Raw genomic sequence first — 25255 nt, forward strand, 5'->3', positions numbered from 1 at the left:
CTAACTTTAGCCATGGACTCTGGGACTACTCTGGTGTGGTCAGCATAAAAACAACATTCTTCTCTTAAGGCTGCACATAAACCTCCCTGTTGGAGGAAGACTAGATCTAGCCCCCTTCGGTTCTGTAGGACTACTTCAGAAAGGGAGGTCAGAGATTTTTCGTGGTGCGAGATTCAGTCCTCAAGTCTGGCTATATCCTCATCAATGGCTGCCCTTAGGCTATTGAACCCTCGGTGCTGGATGGCTAGTGATGAGATCCCAGTTCCTGTCCGGTGGCCAAGGTTATGGCTGTAAAGCGTTCCCGTTTTGTTCTTATTGACTCTCTTGCTTCCGTCCCTTCTGTCAACAGATCATATACAACATTTTCTCGGTGGTAAATAACCTGTGGAAATACTAATACCATGATACAATATTCGGTTGACGAATTAAAAACATCTCTGCTAACACATGGGGTGAGCCCTGTCTTAGAAGAACAAATCCACCAACTGTCAGGAGCTGGAATTATCCATTTAGATTCATCTATAGAGTAATTAGTCGGGGCACAGAGCTGGATATGGCTAGAGGGGACCTTTCCTATACAAGTCCCATTGCCAGTGACCGCTTGCAGTGTGAGGCCGGGGCCCTTTTGATTCCACTTGCAAGCTGCTGGCGACTCTTCTCCTGATTGTGAAAAAGGGGCAGCTAGACCTATGGCTTCGTAGAAGGGGGGTTTTATATCATAACGTAGCCAACAGGCCCTTGTTGCCTCAGGGTCTGATCGGTTTAAGGCCTCATATGCTGCTGTTAGCAATTTCCATAGGGAGTCTATGCCTTCTGGGTTCTGATTTTCTTGGACAGCTTGTGCTTTTACTCCTGGGGTAAGGACAGGGGTCCTGCTGGAGGGAGTAGTGGGGATCTGCCTGGGGATAGGCTCGTCTCTTTTTTTTTTTTTCCTAATACCTGATTTGGCCCCACCGGTTGTACAAGAGGGGTGACTTTTAATTTCATTTGAATGGCAGTCCCAAATAGGGGATATTGATATAAGTAGAGTCCCCAAGTGAGTCCTGAGACCCACCGCCTGTCCTTTTCCCCCTCCTCTGTAAATCTTACACAAATAAGGTTACAGTTTTCATCATACCTGATGCGGGTACATGGTTGGACATAGGACATTTCAGTAAATTGGGGTTTTACTTCCCCCTTCCATTCCCCATCATTGGAGGTGACACAACTCCAGGCTGCGCAATAGAGGGTTACAAACCTTCCACATGTGTGCCTTATCGCCCCCGTCCTAAATCCCAGACATGCATAAAATCCATTTCTATTTACTGATACCCTCCTTTGCAGTTGCCTCCATTTACCTCCTTCCATTTCTTCTAATGGACTAATTTTTTTTCTAAATTAAAATATAAATCTGGCCACCAGGTATTTAATGGGGCAGTTCCTAGGGTTTTGTTGTAGACTTCATGAGTCTCTAAATTAGTAATTTCCCATGTCAAATTATAGGGGTTGTGGGGGTTTGGATTTACAGACAGAATTTGCAGAACAATCAAGAGGAGGGCAAGTACCATAGATACAGCTCAGTCCGTTGGCGGCGTAGGGTCAATTTTACAGGATTGTCCTTAGTCTGATCAACAGTCCAGGTTGTCTTTGAAGGTCCAATGAGGTCTGAGAACGGGTCCACTGGTTTGGTGTGGGCGAAATGGATCCAGGTGGCGATTCCGTCTACTTTGATGGCAGTAGGCATTGTCAGGATGACCTGGAAGGGTCCTTTCCACCTGGGCTCCAGAGTTCCCTGCCGATGACATTTGATGAGGACCCAATCCCCTGGCCGGAATTGATGTGGAATAGGCGGGGGTCCAGTCTCATAGAGTTCCTTTAATTTGGGCCATACATCTTCATGGACCCTCTGCAAGGCTTGTAGGGAGAACAAGAATTCAAGACTATTATCGTTCTCAGCTTTGACAAGGTTATCTGTTAGGTTAGGGATGATGGGGGGTGGTCTACCATGTATTATTTCATTGGGTGTGAGTCCCAGTTTGTATGGGGAATTACGCACCCTGAACAGAGCGTAGGGGAGAAGGACCACCCAATTAGCGCCAGTCTCCATGGTCGATTTGGTTAGGGTCTCCTTTAATGTTCTGTTCATTCTCTCTACCTGTCCTGAGCTTTGGGGTTGGTATGCACAATGTAATTTCCAATCAGCCCCAAGTATGGAAGCCAGTCCCTGACTTACTTTAGAGACGAATGCAGGTCCATTGTCTGACCCTATCATTACTGGAAAACCATACCTGGGCAGGATTTCTTCCAGGATCTTTTTGGTTACAATCTGCGCCATTTCATTCTTGGTTGGAAAGGCTTCAGTCCATCCTGAAAAGGTATCTACAAAAACTAGCAAATACTTATATCCATATTTTCCTGGTTTTACCTCAGTGAAATCTACTTCCCAATAGGTACCCGGTCTGCTCCCTCTTTGTCTTACCCCTGTTGTCTGAGGATTGCTACTCGCATTGTTGAGTTGGCACACTGTACATTTAGTGACTACTTGATCGACCTTATCAGAGACATTTCTGATTTTTAGTCCAGTCTGTCTCAGTAAGTCCAACATTCACCAGGAACCTAAGTGGGTGCTGCGATGGATCCACTCTAGAACTTGCCATCCTAGTTTATCTGGGAGTATACTGCTGCTTTTGGAGTCTCTCCACCAGCCATCTTTGATTCGGGTCATAGGAAGTTTACTCATCCATTGAATGTCGCTTTCTGAATACTCAGGGCTGGGGGGCAATTCCCGGGGTCCGGGGTCTGGCAGCTGTACGGTCAGCAATTGCGCTGGGGGCCGAGCTATGTTTTTTGCAGTCTGATCGGCCAAATTGTTGCCCCGGGAAACTGGGTCGGTTGTCTTCTGGTGTCCTGGGCAATGCACAATCGCTAGCTTTTTGGGTTCCCATAAGGCTGCTAGCAGGGCTAGAATCTCTTCTTTATTTTTGATGTCTTTCCCTTCAGCTGTGAGGAGCCCCCGTTCTCTGTATATCACCCCATGTGCATGAGCGGTGGCAAAGGCATATCGACTATCAGTGTACACGGTTGGCTTGTGGTCTCTCCCTAATTTTAGGGCCTGGGTTAAGGCTATTAGTTCAGCCTTCTGGGCTGAGGTTCCGGGGGGTAGGGCTTCTGCCCAAATCACCTCGGTTTCTGAAGTTACTGCCACCCCCGCATACCTTTGTCCTTGGTGAACGAAGCTGCTTCCGTCGGTAAAACAGATGGCGTCTGCATCCAATAATGGTGGTCCTGCAAGTCCTCCCGGACCCCATAAACTTGAGCCAGTATGTCGGCGCAGTCATGAAGTGGGGTTCCCATGTCTGCGTCTGGCAGCAGTGATGCTGGGTTCAGGGCCGTTGGGGGGGTGAAGATGACCCTGAGGGGGTTCAACAGCAGTCCCTGGTAATGAATGAGTTGGGCATTGCTCAGCCATCAGTCAGGCGGCTGCTTGAGGATGCCCTCGATGGCATGCAGGGTGGTGACTTGTAGCTCTTGGCCCATGGTCAGCTTATCAGCGTCCTTTACCATTAGGGCAGTGGCTGCAATCATCCGGAGACAGGGTGGCCATCTGGCGGCCACTGGATCTAGCTTTTTAGACAGATAGGCTACTGGCCTGCGCCAAGGGCCCAAATGCTGGGTTAGCACCGCCTTGGCTATGCCCCGGTTTTCATCTACATATAGGTGGAAGGGTTTGGAGACATCGGGGAGTCCCAGGGCAGGTGCTGATAGCAGAGCAGTTTTGATTCGTTGGAAGGCCTGTTGGGCTTCTTCCATCCAACTAAAGGGCTGTTGATCTTTTGTTGCCTGGTATAAAGGTTTTGCTAATTCAGCAAACCCTGGTATCCATCGTCTGCAGAACCCAGCCGACCCTAGGAATTCCCTCACCTGTCGGGGTGTCTGCGGCCTGGGAATACGAAGGACAGTCTCCTTCCAGGCATCCGTTAGCCAGTGTTGCCCCCCTCTCAGTAAGTAACCCAGGTAAGTTACCTCTGACTTGCAGATCTGAGCCTTCTTTGCTGAGACGCGGTAGCCTAAGGTTGCCAGAGTTCGCAGGAGACCTTCGGTTCCCTGGATGCAGGCTTCGGGTGTCTCGGCAGCTATTAAGAGATCATCAACATAGTGTAGGAGAATTATATTAGGGTGTTGTTGTCTGTAGTCACTTAAATCTTCGTGTAGAGCCTCGTCGAACAGGGTCGGAGAGTTCTTGAATCCTTGTGGCAGTCTGGTCCAAGTGAGCTGGCCATTTATGCCCCTGTCTGGATCTGTCCACTCGAATGCAAAGAGCTCTTGACTTTTAGGCGCTAGTGGTAGGCTGAAAAAAGCATCTTTTAGATCCAGAACAGTATACCATTGTTTTTTTGGGCTGAGGGCGCTCAGGAGAGTATAGGGGTTAGGAACGGTTGGATGTATGCCCATCACCCGCTTAATGACTTCTCTCAGGTTCTGCACTGGTCTGTATTCCCCGCTGTTGGGTTTGCACACAGGCAGCAGGGGTGTATTCCATGCTGAGTGGCAGGTGTGTAGGACCCCAAAGTCAAGGAGGCGGCGGATATGTGGTGTGATGCCATTTTTGGCTTCCACGGGTATAGGCTATTGGCGCACATGGATGCTGTCCGTCCCGGGCTTGACCTCTATAAATAGGGCTGGGCAATGTTTTGCTAACCCCATACCACCCGTTTCTGCCCACGTGTCTGGGAAGCGTTGAAGCCAACGCTCGATGCCCTGAACCAGAGGAGTGGGTTCCTGATGGAGCCTATATTCATCTTCTAGTTTCACAGTGAGTACAGGTATGGGTTGGTTGTGGAAGTCAGTCACTGTGGGTCCCCCCGGTTGGAAATGAATTTGGGCCCCCATTTTGGTAAGCAAATCCCTCCCCAACAGGGGTCAGGGGCTGTCGGGAATGACCAGGAAGGAGTGGGTTAACTTTCCAGTTCCTAAGTCCACAGTCCTCTGAGTTGTCCAGGGGTACTTTTTTATTCTGGTGGCACCTTGTACCCAGGATGATTTTTCAGATACTTTTCCATGGGGCTTGACCAGAACTGAGTGCTGTGCCCTGGTATCAACTAGGAACTGGACCGGGTCCCCTCCACTTGCAATGTTACCCTAGGTTTGGGGAGGGGATCCGAACCCCGTCCTCCCTATTCTGTATCTTGGGTAAACAGTATGGGGGCTATTTTAGGCTGCCATTGTCCTTGGCTGGGGCGGGGTTGTTTCTTCTTGGGGCATTCTCATATCCAATGGCCTTTTTCTTTACAATAGGTGCATTGATCCTTATCTAAGTGCCACCTGGGAGGGCGTGTTGTTTGAGTGCCTTCTGGGGGTGGCTGTTCTTTCTGGACTCTAGCAGGCAGGACTTTAGTCATTTTCTCTGTGACCTTGATCTGTCTCTCTTCTGGGGCGTCCCTGTTGTTGTAGACCCGTTGTGCTATACAGAGCAGATCCTGGATCTGTTTACCTTCTAAATCCTCTAGCCTTTGGAGTTTTTTCTTAATGTCAGGAGTTGCTTGATTTACAAAGGACATAATGACAGCAGCCTGGTTCTCAGGGACTTCTGGATCCATGGGGGTAAACTGCCTAAAGTCTTCCATTAATGTCTCTAAGTAAGCAGCTGGACTCTCTGCCTTTCCCTGTAAGACTGAATATACCTTAGCCAAATTGGTGGGCTTGCGAGCTGCAGCCCGGAGACCAGCCATCAGAGTCTGGCGATAAATGAGTAGCCTTCCCCTACCTTCTGTCGTGTTGTAGTCCCATTCGTCCTGTGGAGGTCTGGTTAGGGGGAAAGCCACATTAATGAGGTCAGGGTTAGATGTCGGCCGACCGTCGTCTCCGGGAACCAGCTTTCTTGCTTCTAATTGGATCCTCTCTCGCTCCTCTGTAGTGAACAGGATGCGGAGGAGCTGCTGATATATATTTGGCTATATACCTTAGCCAAATTGGTGGGCTTGCTGCTGCAGCCCAGTCCCAGGTGGGCTGGTGGGTGAACATGACACTGTCTAAAAGAGCTATTAGGTCTTTAGGGTTATCAGAGAATCGAGCGTTCTGTGTTTTCCAGTTGTAAAGGTCACTGGTGGAAAAGGGCCAATACTGGAGTCGGGGGTTGCCTGTTTCATCGGGGGGTCCTATTTCCCGCAGGGGTAGGGCCACAGTGGAATTGGGGAGGCGAGGGTTTGGCTCACGCTGGGTGCGCCCGCGTGTTCAGCTGGCTGGCCCCTCGCGGTTGGTTTCATTTTCAATGGGGCCCGGCGGGGCTGCTGCCTCTTGTCCTCCTGGTTCCGGCGCAGCTGCTGCTTCCCGTCTTCCCGGTTCCGCTGTGGGGGCAACTAGTGGGGTGACTGGTGGGGTGGCTGCTGCAGGCAGGGCCTGGGGTACGAGGGGAGGGGGATGATAAGGTAGAGGGTCTAAGGATAGTAGGTCCTATCGAGCAATATGGGGTACAAGGGCACGGCTGGCGTCCTTGATTTTGGGGGATCTGCAGGCCGCATGGCAAGGACCTTATACGTTCCCGAGGATAGGAACGGGGCCAACCAATGGGGTGGATTTTCCACTAAATTCCGCCATACAAGAATGTAGGGAATCTGATCCGGGTGTCCCTCGCGACCCGGTCGAAAAATCTTTGATTTCACCTTAGCAATTATAGGGATGCAGAAAGTTCCTTCGGTTGGCCATCCAACGCCAAAGGTTGGCCATTCGGAGCGGCAGAGGGTTATTAATTTTCTCCGCTGGATGTCTAAACTCAAATTCTGTCCTCTGGTTCTAACATCCCTGAAGTTAGCAAGAGGAGAGAAAGGGGAGTGCTTTGAGATTGGCCCATCTATATCCTGGAGGTGGAGGAATGGATTAAAAGGAGAAACAGTAAAGTTATGAGGATTTCTGGCTGGGCCAGGCCAGGTCACATGTGAAAGAGAAGGAGTTTAACACTTAAAGGTTATAGAATAGAGAACACAACACTTAGATCGCTAGCGCATTTCAGGTGTCTGCCACCCGAACAGAAAAATTCCGATGGGCCCAAAAAGGTGCCCCAGACGGGTGCCAGTGGACGTCTCCTACTGGACCCAACCGACTGCCCTATAGCGTGTCCGCCAGGGCTGTGTCAGTCACCGATACAGATCCCGCGCGGGAGAGCCAGAAACGAACAAACAGAAATGGACAGAGCCAACTCATTTACCGATCGGTCTCAGGGACAACCCGTTGACTTGGGTTCTGGTGGGTTTGGGGGGATCCCGGACGAGCCCCCAAATGATATGCCCGGATTCGAGAGACCCCCTGAAAACAATCCACCAGAGTCCAGAGTCAAAGCCAAGCGGCAAGGGTCGTTTATTGCAGGTTTGAACCCGGTCCTCCGCGCACTCGTTGCTGGTGACGCTAAGAGGCCCCGAGCGAGGATCTTACAGCTTCTTTTATAGACAGTCACAAACAAGTTAGGGATTTTTTTGTGGTTACAGAGCTGTTATTGGTTGACATTTAAATTTGAACTCAGCAGAACTTGATTGGTTCCCGCCTTTAGGTCAGACCACAACTGGGCACACCCTGGCTGGTTCTGGGAACGGTGGCGGGGGGGGGGGAGGTCTTTTCTTTGCAGTTGTGAGTACACCTGGTAATTTTTCTCTTAGTCTCTCATAACATGTTCTAAGGTTAAGGGCAATGTAGAACTGATAACATAATCCAAGCAGGACAAGTATACTATAGTCCAGATGCTTCAGGAATAAAAATTTGGGTTAACCCATCAGGTAAAGGACCATCCTGAATCATTCCTTCCAGTTCAAGAATGCATAATTAGAGTAGCATACTTAATAGATGTAAGAATTAACATTTATTTCCTGACTTGCAGAATGAGGCTATTATCATGGGAAAGGCCACATGGAAGCCATAATAATTACCTTTACCTAGGAAGATAGTAAATCAAAAGCAATACCTAACATTCCTTTAGGGATTGCAGAGATACTTGCCAACATCAAAGATGCAAGATGCAAGAGTGGTGATTTCCATCACATCCACATTCAATATTTCTATTTGGCTTTGAGGTACAGAGGTTGATCTGTGTAAGAAAAAGAATGGATTATTACTAGCTTAACCAAGTAGTGATCCTATGGTAGTTGCTATGCCAGTTGTAATTTCATTTCTTGAGCAAATTCACATACCTTCTCATACCCAATATGAAGCTATATCTTTTTCTCTATCTTTCCATAAAGCCCACCAGTAACAATTTCTTTAATTATTCAAGGACAAAAAATATATTCATGGTCATACTTTAGAAGTATATTAACTCTCCAGCCTTATCACAGTTTAGTTCTTCAGGGATCTTGGTTTCCTCTTCCTTCCAAAGATACTACATTGATATATTGCACTGATGACTTTATATTGATTGGACCTACTGAGCAAGCAGGAATATAAACTTCTTGATAAAACATTTGAATTTTAGCTGGTATAGAATATAGCAAATAAAATGAAAGCATGTACTAACTCAGTGATATTTTTAGGAGTCCTGCGGTATAAGGATTGCCCAGATCTCCTATGTAAAGTGAAGGGTAAGTTTTTTCAACGTGTGTGTGTGTGTGTGTGTGTGTGTGTGTGTGTGTGTGCATGTGTGTATATGTATTTAAATTCCAGTGTAGTTAATACACAGTGTTGTATTAGTTTCAAGTCTACAATATAATGACTCGACAATTCTATATATTACTAAATGGTCACCAAGAGAAGTGTTCTCTTATTCCCCTTCACCTATTTTGCACATTTCTCCTACTCACTTCCCCCACAGTAACCACTGTTTGTTATTTACAGTTAACAGTCTGCTTTTTTTTCATTTTTCCCCTTTGTTTGTGTTTTTTTCCCTACATTCCACATATGAGTGAAATTATATGGTACTTGTGTCTCAGACTACTTCATTTTGCTTAGAACTATACTCTCAAACTGAGAACAGACTGAGGGTTGATGGGGGTGGGAGGGAGAGGAGGGTGGAGGATGGGTATTGAAGAGGGCACCTTTTGGGATGGGCACTGGGTGTTGTATGGAAACCAATTTGATAATAAACTTCATATTAAGAAAAAAAAGAACTATACTCTAGATCCACCTATTTTGTTTCAAATGGTAAGATTTAATTCTTTTTTATGGAGAAACAATACTCTCCTGTGTGTGTGTGTGTGTGTGTGTGTGTGTGTGTGTGTGTGGTGTAACATCTTCCTTATACATTCATCTATTGATGGACATTTGGGCTTCTTCTAAAATTTAGCTATTGTAAGCAATGCCACAGTAGTCAGGGTTGTGGATATTCCCTCAACTTAGTGTTTTTGTATACTTTGGGTAAAAAACCAGGAGTTCAATTACAGGATCATATGTAGTTCTACTTTTAATTTTCATTTTCTTCCTTTTTATATTGTTATTTAATTCCACTATAGTTGACATACAGTGTTATATTAGATTCAGGTATACAATAAAGAAATTCAACAATTCCATACATCACCCAACAGGTATTGTCCTTAATACCTGTCACATATTTAATACATATGCCCACCCCACCCCCCTAGAAACCATCAGTTCTCTATAGTAAAGGTCTGTTTCCTAGTTTCTCTCTCTCTCTTTCTCTCTCTCTTTTTTTTATTTTGTATTTTTTAAATTCTAAATATGAGTGAAATCATATGGTATTTGTCTTTCTCTGCCTTATTGCACTTAACATTATATTCTATAGTTCCATCCATGTGGTTGCAAATGGCAATATTTCATTCCTTTTTAATAACTGAATAATATTTCACTATACCTGCATCCAAGAAGCTAATTTTAGACCTAAAGACACCTGCAGATTGAAAGTAAGGGTATGGAGATCCACTATCATGCTAATGGATATCAAAAGAAAGTAAGAATAGCCACAGTTATATCAGACAAACTAGATTTTAAAACAAAGAGTGAAATAAGAGATTAAGAAAAGCATTATATCATAATTAATGGGTCTATCCACCAAGAAGACCTAGCAATTATAAATATTTATGCCTCCGACTTTGAAGCACCCAGATATATAAATCAATTAATCACAAACTTAAAGAAAGTCATTGATAATAATACAATAATGCCATGGGACTTTAGCACCCCACTTACAGCAATGGACAGATCATCTAAGCAGAAAATCAACAAGGACACAATCGCTATGAATGACACAATGGACCAGATGGACTTAATAGATATATTCAGAACATTTCATGCTAAAGCAGCAGAATACACATTCTTCTTGAGTGCACAAGAAACATTCTCCAGAATAGATCACAAATCAGCCATAAGAAGTACAAAAAGATTAAGATTACACCATGCATATTTTCACACCACAATGCTATGAAACTTGAAGTCAACTGCAAGAAAAAAAATTGGAAAGACCACAAATACTTGGAGATTAAAGAACATACTACTAAGAATGAATGGGTTAATGAAGAAATTAAATAGTAAATAAAGAAGTACATGGAAGCCAGTAAAAATGACAAAGTGGCAGTCCAAAACCTTTGATGCTAGGTGGTCATAAAGAGAGAAGTACATAGAAATCCAGGTATTTCTCAAGAAAGAGGAAAGGTCTCAAATATACAACCTAACCTTACACCCAAAGGAGCTGGGAAAAGAACAGCAAATAAAGGACAAAAGCAGCAGAAGAAGGGAAATAATAAAGATTAGAGCAGAAGTCAATGGTACCAAAACCAACAACAACACCAACACCAACAACAAAACAATAAACAAAAACAGTAGAACAGATCAATGAAGCTAGGAGTTGGTTCATTGAAAGAATTAACAAAATTGATAAATCCCTACCAAGATTTATCAAAAAGATAAAGGAAAGGGCCCAAATAAACACAGTCACGAATGAAGGAGGAGAGATCACAACCAACACCACAGAAATAGAAACAAAAATAAGAGAATATATGAGCAACTATATGCCAACAATATGGGCAAACTGAAAGAAATTGGTAAATTCCTAGAAACATATAAACTATAAAAACTGAAGCAAGAAGAAATAGAAAATTGGAACAGACCCATAACCAGGAAAGAAATGGAATCAGTAATCAAAAATATCCCAACAAACAAGAATCCAGGGCTGGATGGCTTTCCTAGGGAATTCTACCAAACCTTTAAAGAAGAAGTAATACCTATTCTTTTGAAGTTGTTACAAAAAATAAAAAAGAAAGGCAAACTTTAAACTCATTCTATGAGGCCAGTATTACCTTGATTCTAAAACCAGACAAAGACCCCACTAATAAAGATAATTACAGACCAATTTCCCTCATGAATATGGGTTCAAAAATTATCAATAAGATACTAGCAAACCAGATCCAACAATACATTAAAAGAATTATTCACCATGATCAAGTGGGATTTATTCTTGGGCTGCAGGAGTGGTTCAATATCTACAAATTAATCTCACATGATACATCACCTTAATAAAAGAAAGGATAAGAAGAACATGATCTGCTCAATAGATGCAGAAAAAGCTTTTGACAAAGTACAGCAACTTTTATTGATAAAAGCCCTCAAGAAAGTGGGGGTAGAAGGAACATACCTGAACATCATAAAGGCCATGTATAGAAAGACCCACAGCTAATATATCCTCAATGGGGAAAAATTGAGAGGTTTCCCCCTAAGGTCACAAACATGAAAGGGATGTCTCCTCTGTCACCACTGTTTTTCAACATAGTAATGGAAGACCTGGCTTCAGCTATCAGACAACAACAAGAAATAAAAGGCATCCAAGCTGAGAAGGAAGAAGTCAAACTTTTACTCTTCACAGATGACATAATACTCTATGTGGAAAACCCAAAAGACCACAAAAAAAAAAACTGCTAGAACTTATACATGAATTCATCAAAGTCATAGGATATAAAATCAACTTACAGAAATCAGTTGTATTTCTATCCACCATTAATGAAGCAGCAGAAAGAGAAATAAAAAATTGATCCCATTTACAATTGCACAAAAAAAGATGAAATACCTAGAAATAAACCTAACCAAAAAGGGAAAACATCTGTCTTTTGGAAACTATAGAAAGCTTGTGAAAGAAATTGGAGGCACACAAAAAATGGGAAAACATTCCATACTCATGGATTGGATGAACAAATATTGTTAATATGTCTATATTACACAAAGCAATCTACACATTCAGTGCAATCCCTATCAAAATAATATCGTTATTCTTCCCAGAGCTAGAACAAACAATTCTCAAATTTGTATGGAATCAGAAAAGACCCTGAATAGCCCTGAATAGCCAAAGTAATATTGAAAAAGAAAATCAAAGCTGGAGGCATCACAATTCCACACTTCAAGCTGTATTAAAAAGCTGTAATCATCAAGACAGTATGGTACTGGCATAAAAACAGACACATAGATCAATGGAACGGAATAAAGAACCCAGAAATGGACCCATAAAGTATGGCCAACAATCTTCAACTAAGCAGAAAAGAGTGTCTAATGAAAAAGTGAGAGTCTCTTCAGCAAATTGTGCTGGGAAAACTGGACAGTGACATGCAAAATGAAACTAAACCACCTTCTTACATCATACATAAAAAGAAATTCAAAATGGATACTGTATGTGTGTACACACACACACACACACACACACATACACACACATACACATTCATACACTGGAATATTACTCGGTGGTCAAAAAGAATGAAATTTTGCCATTTGCAACAATGTGAATGGGACATGAATGTATTATGCTAAGTGGAACAAGTCAGTCAGATAAAGAAACATATCATACGATTTCACTCATACGTATAATTTAAGAAACAAAACTGATGAACAGAAGGGAATCAAAAATAAGATAAAAACAAAGAGGGAGGCAAATCATAAGATATTCTTAAATACGGAGAACAAACTGAGGGTTGCTGGAGGGAGGTGGATGGGAGGATGGGCTAAAAGGGTGATGGGCATTAAGGAGGGCTCTTTCTGATGAGCACTGGGTGTTATATGTAAGTAATGGGTCACTAAATTCTACTCCTGATACCATTATTACACTATATGTTAACTGACTTGGATTTAAATTTTATTTTTTTTCTATTTTATAAATATATATATATGTATATATATATATATATATATATATATATATATATATATACACATATATACCACCTCCTCTTTATCTCTTAATCTATCAATGGACACTTGGGCTGCTTCCATAATATGGCTGTTGTAAATAATGCTTCTATAACTGCAAGAGCCTGTATCCTTTTGAGTTTGTTTTTTTCCTATTTTTTGGATAAATACCCACTATTGGCAATTACTAGATCATATGGTAGTTCTATTTTTAATTCTTCTAGTAACATTCATACTGTTTTCCACAGTGGCTACACATAGTTGAATTTACACAAGAGTGAAAGAGGGTTCCTTTTTCTTCACATCCTCACCAACATTTGGTGTTTCATGGGATTTTGATTTTAGCGATTCTAGCAGGTGTGAGGTGAAACTGCATTGCAGTTTTGATTTGCATTTTCATAATGAGTGACGTTAAGAATCTTTTCATGTGTCTGTTGACCATCTGTAGGTCTTATTTAGATAAATGTCTGTGCCTGTCTTCTGCTCATTTTAAAATTGTATTATATGATTTTTGGGTGTTGAGTTATATCAATTCTTTATGAATTTTGGATAATAAGATTTTATCATATATTTATCAGATATCAGAAGATAATACATAATATACTATTTTTCAAATTTTTACTTAAATTCCAGTTAGTTAACATATAGAATAATAATCGTTTCAGGTATAGAATTTGATGGTTCATCACTGAAATGGTTTATCACAGCACCCAGTGCTCAACTCAACAGGTGAACTCCTTAATCCTAATCATTCATTTAACCCACCCCTGACCACTTCCCTTCCAGTAACCCTCACTTTATTTTGTGTAGTTAAGAGTCTGTTTTCTGGTTTTCCTTTGTTTTATGTTGCCCCTATGTTCTTCTGTTTTATTTTTTTTTTTTGTTTTTTAATTTAACATATAAGTGAAATAATATGTTATTTGTCTTTCTGTGACTTATTGCACTTAACATAATACTCTCTGGTCCCTTCCATATCGTTGCAAAGGCAAGATTTCATTATTTTTATGGCTAAGAAATATTCTATCTATATTTATATCTATATCATCTATATCCATATATCTATATCTATTCATCAGTCAATGGACACGTGGGCTGTTTGCATCATTTGGCTATAGTTGGTAATGCTGCTATAAACATTGAGGTGCATGTATCTCACTGAATCGGTTTTTTTCAATCCTTGGGGTAAATACCTACTAGTGCAATTGCTGGGCAGTAGGGTATTAGGTTTTCTATTTTTAACTTTTTGAGAAACCTCCATACTGTTCAGAGTGGCTGCATCAGTTTACATTCCCATCAACAGTGTAAGAGGGTTTCCTTTTCCACTTTCTTGACAAGACCTGTTGCTTCCTGTTTTGTTAATTTTAGTCATTCTGACTGATGTGAGGTTGTATCTCATTTAGTTTTGATTTGTATTTCTCTGATGACGAATGATGTTGAAAATCTTTTCATGTCTCTCTTAGCCATTTGTATACTTTCTTTGGAAAAATGTCCATTGATATCTTCTTCACACTTTTTAACTGGATTATTAATTTTTGTGGGCATTAAGCCTTATACATTCTTTATATATTTTGGACAGTAACCTTTTATCAGATATGTCATTTGCAGATATATTTTCCCATTCCGTTGATTGTCTTTTAGTTATGTTGACTGTTTCCTTCACTGTGCAGAAGTTTTTATCTTGATGAAGTCTCTCTATACTTTATGTGTGCTCTTTCTCCTGTCTCATTTATGATTTTATCTGAGTCTTCTTTTGTGTGACAAGCCAGGCTAGAGATTTATCAATTTTATTTTCAAAGAACCAGCTCCTGTTTTTATTGATGTAGTATATTGGGATTTTTTGTTTGTTTGTTTCTATATTATTTATTTTTGCTCTGATCTGTACTATTTCCTTCCTTCTCATGTTTTTAAGTTCTGTATGTTGTTGATTTTCGAAGTGTTTTATGTCTAATGTTAGGTTATTTGATATTTTTCTCGCTTCTTGATGTAGGTCTGTATTGCTATAAACATTATTTTCAGGAACACTTTTGCTGCATCCCAAAGGCTTTGGAACATTGTGTTTTCATTTTCTTTTGTTTCCATGTAATTTTTCTTTCTTCTTTTATTTACTGGGTGACCCACTCATTGTTAAGTAGCATGTTATGTGATCTCCATGTTTTTGTGTCATTCCGGGTTTTTTTTTTTTTTTTTTTTTTTTTTTTTTTTTTTTTTTACTTGTGGTTGATTTTTGGTTTCATAGTGTTGTGGTCAGAAAATATGTGTGGTATGATTTCACAATTTCTGTACTTGTCTGAGGCCTGTTTTGAGACATAGTAGTGATCTATTCTGGAGAATGTTCCGTGTGCACTTGAATGGAATCTGTATTCTGCTGTTTTAGGGTAGAATATTCTGAATGTATCTGTTCAACCCATCTGTTCCACTATGTCACTCAAAGCCATTGTTTCCTTGTTGATTTTATGCTTAATCTTTTCATTGATGTATATGGGATATTAAAGTCCCTCACTATTATTGTATCATGCTCCATCATTTCCTTTATGTTATGAACTGTTTATGTGTTTTGGGTTCTTCTATGTTGAGTGCATAAATATTTACAATTGTTACATCTTCTTGTTAGATTGTCTCATTATTGTATAACATTCTTCCTTGTTTATTGTTACAATTTTTGTTTTAAAGTAAATTTTGTCTGATATTAGTATTGCTACTCCATCATTCTTTTCACATCCATTTGTATGATAGATGTTTTTCCATCCTTTCACTTTCAATCTGCAGATGTTTTAGGTCGAGATGAGTCTCTCATAGGCTTCATATATGGGTATCTTGTCTTTTGTTATTGTTGTTTTTTTGTTTGTTTATTTGTTTGTTTTAACCAATTATGTCACCCTATGTCTTTTGATTGGAGCATTTAGTCCATTCACATTCAAAGTAATTATTGATAGATAGTAATTATTTATTGTCATTTTATTATTTGTTTTATGGTTGTTTCTGAAGATATTCTCTCACTCTCTTTTGCTTTTATGTCTTTCATATTTTTTCTGATTTTCTTTAGTGATATATTTGAATTCTTTCTCTTTATTCTTTGCATATTTTAGTGTTTTTTGTATATATGGTTACCAACTGGTTTGTATAAAACCTCTTCTGCCTGTATCTGTCTATATTAATTTGATGATTATTTAAGTTTGAACCCATTCTTTACTGCTCTCCTTCCCATGTTTTGGGTATATGTTGTTATATTTTACCACCTTTTATTTTGTGAGCTCCTTGTTTTTTTTACAGAAATATTTATTTTTTTACTGTTTTTACTGTAACAGTCTTTGTATACTGTTACTTCTGGTCTCTCCTTTCCACTCAAAGCTTCCCCTTTAATATTTCTTGCAGGGCTGGTATACTGGTCATGAACGTCTTTAGTTTTTGTTTGTCTGGGAAACTCTTTACCACTCTATTCTGAATTATAGCCTTGTAAGAGAGAATTCTTTGTTGCAGGCTTTTCCCATTCAGCACTCTGAATATATCAAGCCACTCTCTCTGGCTTGCAAAGTTTCTGACAAAAAGTCTGATATCTATATGTGTTTTCTTTTATAACTTTCTTCTCCTCTTATCTTGTTGCTCTTAATATTTCTCCTATATATACATTTTTCAATTTTAATTACAATATGTCTCAGTGTGGGTGTGCTTTTGTTGATTTTGATGAGAGTTATCTGTGCCTCTTAGATATAGATATTTGTTTCTTTCCCCAGATTAGGGAAGTTTTCAGTTATTATGTCTTCAAATAATGTTCTGCCCCCTTTTCTCTGTTCTTTTTCTTCTGGGACCCCTATAATTTGAATGTTATTATGTTTTATGGAACCACTGAGCTCCCTAAGACTATTCTTTTGTTCCATAATCCTTCTTTCTCTCTTTTGCTCTGCTTGATTATTTTCCATCACTGTCTTCTTGGTCATTATTTGTTCCTGTGCTTTTTCCACTCTGCTGATCATTTCATCCAGTGTTTTTCTCATTTTGTGTATTGAGCCCTTTATCTCTGCTGTGTTATTCCTTATCTCTGTGTTAAGGGCTTCACTTATGTCTTGACTCTTCTCAAGTCCAGTGAATGCACTTATGATCTGGACTCTGAAAACTATAAAATAATGGTGAAAAAAATTAAAGATTGCATAAACAAACAGAAAGATAATCCATAGAAATCCACAGATTCAATGCAATCTTTATCAAAATATAAACAGTATCTTTCACAAAAGTAGAACAAATAATACTAAATTTGTATGGAACCATGAAAGAACATGAAAAGCCAATGCAATCTTGAAAAAGAACAAAACTGGAAGTATAACAATCCCAGATTTCAAGATATACAACAAAGTTCTAATAATCAAAACAGTGTGGTACTGTCATGTAAATAGATACTTAGATCAATGGAACATATTAGAGAACCCAGAAGTAAACCCATGCTTGTGTGGTCAGAAATCTATGACAAAGGAGGGAAGAATATACAATCGAGAAAAAGTCTCTTCAATAAATGATGCTGGAAAAACTGGACAACTACAAGTAAAAGAAAGAAACTGGACCATTTTTTAACACCATCCACAAAAATAAACTCAGATGGATTAAAGGCCTAAAGTTGAGACCTGAAACCTTAAAAATCCTAGAAGAGAGTAGAAGCAGAAATTTCTCTATCAGCCATAGAAAAATTTTCCTAGATATGTCTTCTAAGGTAAGAGAAACAAAAGCAAAAATAAACTGTTGGGACTACATTAAAAAAAGAAAGAACAGATTCTCACTGAATTTGTACAATAACCATATTACCATAAAAATAAAAATACTTGCCGAGTTTTCAAATTCTGGGGGGGGATCTTCTATGGAGAGAAAGTAATTGTTTGATCTTAGGTCACAAAGATAAACCTTACAAATTTCTACAAGGTATACATAGCTTAAGAGAGAAGTGTTTATTTAATTCTGGAAGGCAAAACATTTTTTAAAAGACAAAGCTTCAAACAGAAAGTCATAAACAAGCATAATCATTCTTATTAGTTCATTCATCCCCATGGATTTAATTATTGTTCTGTTATCTTAGATTAGCAGTTTTATAAATCCATCAGCTTCTTCAGTAATTTTTTTTTAATATTTAGGACACAAAGTTTTATAAAGGAAGCAAAGACCTGATAAAGACAATCTGAAGCATAATAAATTATTTTTAGACAAAAATCTTGGTTTCACAGGCATAAAAGAAAAATTAAAGAAAATTTTGATCCTTTCCACTAACAAAATATCAATAATCTAAGAAAACTATGTTGTTTTTGTTGAGATAACCAAATTGTGATTTTGTGTCAAAGCATAATATTGATCCTAAGTCAATAAATCCAATCATTGTTAGTTTTGACTGCACGAGGCAAGATAGCTTTTCAAAGATTCCTTTCCCACAAGCATTCTACAACTTTTTGTTTGTTTGTTTGTTTTTAATGTTCATTTGGTTTTTATATTACTCTTTTCATCTCTCTTCTTCTGGAATAACCAATTATTCTGCCTTAGGACAAAGTTATTCTCTTTTGTCTTAAAAAAAAAACAAACACCCTTCATGTCTTTCATTATCAACAAGAAATCTTATATTCCTTGCACACAGACTTTTTCTTTACTATTGTTAGTCCTAGCGATGCCATTTACAAATATTGAGTCAATTTTTAAATTACTAGTCACCTTTTACATAGAATCCCCAAAAGTAACAGTTTGAAACTGTCTGCCATATACTATCATTTTGTAGCAAATTTATGAACGTATCATTTCATTATTTCCTAGAGACATATGCCTTTTTCCTTGTACAAATTACACACTTATTAACAGACACAAATACATTTAGCTTCTCTGTATTGTATAACATAAGATGCCAAAAGTAGAGAAACTTATATTCAATTAGTAATGTTTAAATAGTTTAGGGGCACCTGGGTGTCTCAGTCAGTTAAATGTCCGACTCTTGGTTTTAGATCAGGTCATTATCTCATGGTTCATGTGATTGAGCCCCACATTGGGCTCTGCACTGACAACTCAAAGCCTACATGGGATTCTTTCTCTTCCTCTCTCTCTGCCCCTCTCCTGTTCTCTCTCTCTAAAAAAAACTAAAATAAATAAACATTAAATATTTTATCTTATTTGGAAATCATCTAGACATTTATTAGTATCCATCATTTACCTTAACTTAATATGATTTCAGGTTTTAAGTCACCAGCTTGTGCTGTGAAAATACTGTAAGCATATTTTGAAACATAGTAATTGCAGAAACGTTCATTTATAAGCTTTTGTCCCATTTGCATCTATTTAATCCACTTGTTTTTGCCAATTATTTTCAAATAGTGATGAAAATTTCATGAGCTAAACAAATGAATGTAGCTGTTATCTTGAGTTATTGTTCATGTTGACAAATTATGAAGTATTAAAAGAAAACACAAAAGCAAAGACCCTAAAAAGTTAAACATGATGCTTTTTTTCTTTATAATTTATTACTACATTTGACATCCATCAAGCACCTTATTTAATGTACATTTTTCTTATGTTAGATTTATATTTTTACAATATTAAAACATCTAGTAGAGGTAACATAAGCTTGTTTGATTACTAAACATAGAAAGAAATTTTTATGTGCATTATATTTAATGCTGACAACTCTAAGGCGTACTTATTTTTATTTTACCAACAAATTTGAAACTTACGTTTTATTAGCAATGTTTGTCCCAGGTAAAGTTTACTTAAATATATTCGATTTTTTTGTATATTTCTGAGGGTTGTGAGAACACTTATAGAAGCAATCATTACCCTAAGCCAATTTGAATAGAAACACTTTAAGAGATTTTATAAATTAATTTAGTAATATTATTAAGAAATAGAAAGTGTAACATATATGCAGCAACATACTTAAACTTAGAGACAGATGAAGAGATCTTAAAGCTTTCATTATAAAAAATATCCTGACTCATATAAAATATAATAATACAATCTCACTGGTGTATCAACACTTTCTATTTTTATCTGAATAGTGTTGGACAATTTAAGGTTACCTGTTTGCCAATTTTTGTGGGAGAGATTGTTACGATTTTCTTTTGCCCTGAAATATAACCTGATAATGCTATGGACTAAATTCTAGGCCAATGACTGAAAAGACATCTAGCAGCCCTCTGGATGTTTCCAAAAACCGTCTGCATGGACAAAATATGCAGTTCTGATTTCAAATAGCTTTTTGGTCTTTTTTTTAATCATCAGGTGGTAATTTTGTTTGGAGGAGTGTGTCCCATAGTCTGTTAAGAGCCATCACTAGAGGATATGGGATCTAAAGTTCACATGACTCTAGTGAATGGAGGGGCTGAAGTGGGAATGGAAGAGTGACCAGAGTGGACAGAGAGATAAAGAAGATAAGGTTTTGAAGGTGGATATATCAAAGGACTCATGGGAACTGAATTAAAGTTCCAAAGCAGTGAAGGAAGGAAGCAGGAGCACCTGTGATGAGAAGGGAGCAGCTAAGGAAGAAGTTTAGGAAGATTTTAAGTTTAGTGAAGAGTTCCTTGAAGTTCCCAATTACCTTTAGTAAAATCTTGGCAGCAGAAGATAAGCAAACTGAGCTGGCAGTGCATCTAATAAACAGTGATTCAAGAATGGGTTTTGTAATGCACTAAGAAGCTCCCACATTCTTAGCTAATGATAATTTTATACTTGGTAAGAGAAACTTGGGACTCTAACATAGGTTGTGCTTGCCTGTGACTATTTTGTGCTGGTCTCAGCCTATTGAGAATGATGTGACCAACTCAAAATGCCTGGGGGTGCTCACTTGGACCCAGATTCCTCTTTCAGAACCAGTGTTGTAGCTGGACTTGCCCCTATGATTCTTGTTATGATTGCAAGATGCCTACAGCAATGAAAATCAGGGAACTTTTAAAGAAACAAGATTACTCACAAGTCCTGGATGGTACACCGTATGCTTGGGGCCACACAATGAAGTTGCAGGTAGAGAGACAGAGACACAGAGAGGTGTTCTCCTTTTATTTGGGTTAGGGAGGGAGCCTAGAGTTGCATGGGTTTACTCGTTATTGGTGAATTTAAAACTTGGTGGTTCTTTTAAAAAAATAAAGTTTACTTATTTTTGAGAGAGAGAGAGAGAGCATAAGCAGGGGAGAGGCACAGAGGGATGGAGACACAGAATCTGAAGCAGGATCCAGGATCAGAGCTATCAGCACAGAGCCCAACATGGGGCTTGAATTCATGAACCATGAGATCATGACCTGAGTGTAAGTTGGATGCTTAACTGACTGAACCACCTAGGCACCCCAAAACATGGTGGTTCCTAAAGCATGAGAAGAAGAGTAAAGGAAAATAAAACAAAACTCAAACAAGCAGATAGATATATAAGCCAAGTTAACATCTCTAAACAAAGGAACCTCATATGGGGCATCCTACCTCTTTGTCTATTCCTATGCCTGGCAATGTGGTTAATGGAGATAGCTGCCTTTGAAGTGGATGCCTTAAAATACAAAGCTTAAGTGAGGCACTTGCATTAAATGAGTTTTAAAAATTGGCAAGTTCTTACATGATATGGACTCTTAACAAGCTTCTTACAGAAAAATCTAGTACTCTAATCTACCTCTGTTTTTCTGTGACTCTAGAGGATATTCACAATCTCATGAATCAAAATATATCCTTAATATTACAAGTAATTTTTGCATGGAACAATTATACAGGGACTGGACTCACTCATTGGTAATTAGGTGATCCCTAATCAGACAGTCAGAAGTGAAGACAAATACTTCAAAGGTGAATATGTAGGGTTCTGGGTGAAGTTTCTGCAGCTCCATGATGAATTTGCACTATCTGACTTGTGGCATTATAACTGTCAAAGAAAAACTGGATGTATAAAAGGGTAAAAATAGATTTAATTCAGGGCTTTTGCAATAGAAGAAAAGAGATCTCTGCAGAGAAACAAAATTGAATTCAAATACAGCATGGGCAAGTGGAGACTGATATAAGTCTGTGGGTAGAAAATTAACAACAGCAAAATTAATAACAGTAAGGAAGATTCTGTCTAAACTGACCTAACAGGATTCTTGCTGAAGACAGGGCAGGTTTATCAGTCATCACCTGGGGGATGGTAGAGGATGAAAAAGCTGATTAGATTTTGATGATAATCATACATGGAGGATGTGAGACTCTTGACAACTGAGTTAGTGAGGTTCACACTAAGGATTTTACAAGGAAGTGCACAGAGGGTTCTAGAAGTTTCATGAGCCTGACTGACTAATGTTTGGCAAGCAAAAAAATGTATGTTATGACCAAAAAGAATTGAACAACTATTCCAGATAGTTGTATTCTGTCTGGAATACAGAATGGCCCTTAGGGTTTCTTATAGTATTAATGTGCAAGTGATTAAGGCCAAAGGGAAATTGTAAAAAATCAATCCAAGCAGGACTAGTAATGATCCAGATCTTTCTGGAATAAAGGTTTGGGTCACTCCACCAGGTAAAAAGCCACCACTGGCTGACGTGCCTGCTAATGGAAAGGGGATACAAGAAAGGTATTAGAAGAAGGTAGCTTTAAATAACACGTACCACTACATGACTGGATATGTAAATGAGAGATGTAATTATCATGAATATTTCCTTCTTTTTTTGATGTTGATATGTGACACTTATTGATACATTTTTTGTGTGTGCCAATATCTTTTTCTTCTATCCTTTCTTATTCCCTTATAATGAGACATATGACATATAATATGAGATATAATGGCTTTGTAACAATATTTGAGTATTGTTAGTTTTGCATCATACTATTTTTATGAGGTATCTGGGAGAAGAGTAAACATTCACGGAATTTACCTTCTTTTCTGGGGAAAATGTTAGTGTATTTTCAGTATTATACAGGATACCTCTATCATGTTAAGGTTTGCAATCTTGTCATTGTCTTTATTTGAAGATTGAGTATGGTTGAAGGCATTGGGTACAGGTGTCACATTGAAAAGGGTGGGCTTGCGATGTTATGTGTTAACTTGTTTGGGATATGGGAAGTCAGTTAAATTGTAAAACATTGTTTCTTAGTGTATCTGTGAGAATGTTTCTGGAAAGAACTAGAGTAAAGAGATCGAGTAAAGAGATCTTCTCTCACCAATGTGGGAAAGCAACATGTAATCTGAATAGAGAGTCACAATAGAACAAAAAGACAAAGAAAGGGTGAATTCCTTCTCCTCTCATTGAGCTGGGATGTCTGTCACTTCCTACCCTAAGAGAAATGAGATCCTGATTATTAGACCTTTGGCCTCTAGGACATTACACCAAGGGCCCCTTCATTCTCAGGGCTTTTCCTTGGGACTAGGAGTTTTGCCATATGCTCCCAATGTTTCTCAGAATGTCAGACTGAGAATTATATCACTGGCTTTGTTCTCCACTTAGCAGATGACCTATTATAGGACTTCTATTCTCCATAACTGCCTGAAACAATTCCTTTAATTAATTAATCTCATATTATAGCTATCTATCTATCTATCTATCTATCATCATCATTATCATCATCATCATCATCATCATCTATCATCATCTATTCTATAAGTTCAGTTTTTGTTGTTCTTTTTGGAGAAACATGAAAATTTTAGATTGGGTATAGAGAGTAGTTCTAAAGGATATAATTTTAAAATCGGTTTTCTGGATTGGTTCTAGGGTCATTGAAATTGCTCTCTAATTTTACTGGATTTGATGATGTTAATGATTATTTTCGTTAATAAAGATAGCACTGTGTAAAGTGTGAACTGTATATTAAAATATGCAGAATATCTGGATTAGCTATATGTTCTATATTAGAAATGTATTTAATTTATTTCCTTTTTTAGTTTTTAAGTAATAGTTTACAGTAAAATATTAGTTTCAGGTGTACAATTTAGTGATTCAGCATTTTCATACAGCAATAGTTGCTCATCATAACAACTTCACTTCCTAATCCATATCATCTATTTAACCCAGCCCCCAACCATCAGTTTGTTCTCTGCACTTAAGAGTCTGTATCAGGCTGGATAGCTCAGTTGATTAACCATCTCACATTTGATTTCAGCTTAGATCATGATCTCATAGTTCATGGGATTGTGCCCCACTTTAGACTCTGCACTGACAGTGTGGAGACTGGTTAGGATTCTCTTTCTCCCTCTCTCTCTCTACTCCTCCCCAGCTCATGCATGTGCACACACACACTCTCTCTCTCTCATTAAGTAAATATATATTTTTAAAATATTTTTAAAAAGAGTCTGCTTCATGGTATGCATCTTTTTCCCACTATGTTTGCTTTCTTTCCAAATCCCACATATGAGTGAAACCATATGGTATTTGTCGTTCTCTGACTGGCTTATTTCACTTAGAATTATACTCTCTATCTCTATTCACATTGTTGCATATGGCAAGATTTCATTGTTTTTTATATGCACACACCATATTTATGGCTGACTAATGTTCCATGGTGTGTGTGTGTGTGTGTGTGTGTGTGTGTATACATACATATATATATTCTTTATTTCTTTATCCATTTTCTTTATTTCTTTATCCATTCATCAGTGGATGGACATTTGGGCTATTTACATATTTTAGCTATTGATAATACTGCTATAAACACAGGAGTGCATGTACCCCTTTGAATCTGTATTTTTGTATTCTTTGGGTAAATAGTAGTGCAATTGCTGGATCATAGGGTAGTTCTATTTTTAACTTTTTAACTTTTTGAGGAACTTCCATACTGTTCTCTAGAGTGGCTGCACAAGTTTGCATTTCTACCAATGAAAGGGCGGGCCTATGCCGGAGACTCCATCTTATTCTGTGTCCTTCACCTTGACCCCCCCCTCCTCCCCTTGAGTAACACCCCCCCCCTCACCTGCCTAACAGGACTCGGACCCTTCCCCAGCCAATCATCTGAGGCCACAGCCATTACCTCACCAACTGCCCCTAGGCCCCAATAAAACCTTTGTCCTTTTGAAAGTCGTTCTCTCTCCGGTATCTCACCGCTGCGTCGGTGCAGGTAGGGGATTGAGCTCGAGCTAGCTCGAATAAAGGCTCTTTTGCTTTTACATCGGAATTGGCTCCCTGGCAATCTTTGGGGATCATGAATTCTGGACATAACACCAACAGTGTAAGAAGGTCCCCCCTTCTCTGAACACTCAACAAAACCAATTGTTTACTGTGCTGTT

The 25255-nt window shown here is 39.0% G+C and overlaps 1 protein-coding gene across 1 annotated transcript in view; it reads right to left on the reverse strand.

The window, feature by feature from the left end:
* Positions 1 to 1380: 1380 nt before the first annotated feature.
* The window catches only part of LOC131516176 (uncharacterized), a 42937-nt gene continuing 19062 nt past the window's right edge, over positions 1381 to 25255 (reverse strand). Inside the window, 2 exon segments of the mRNA XM_058736852.1 lie at positions 1381 to 3261; positions 3264 to 4112. Of these exon segments, the coding sequence (XP_058592835.1) occupies positions 1526 to 3261; positions 3264 to 4112 (2585 nt within the window). The 3' untranslated portion in view covers positions 1381 to 1525.

The sequence above is a fragment of the Neofelis nebulosa genome, chromosome 7 (assembly GCF_028018385.1).
Source record: "Neofelis nebulosa isolate mNeoNeb1 chromosome 7, mNeoNeb1.pri, whole genome shotgun sequence".
Lineage (NCBI taxonomy): Eukaryota > Metazoa > Chordata > Mammalia > Carnivora > Felidae > Neofelis > Neofelis nebulosa.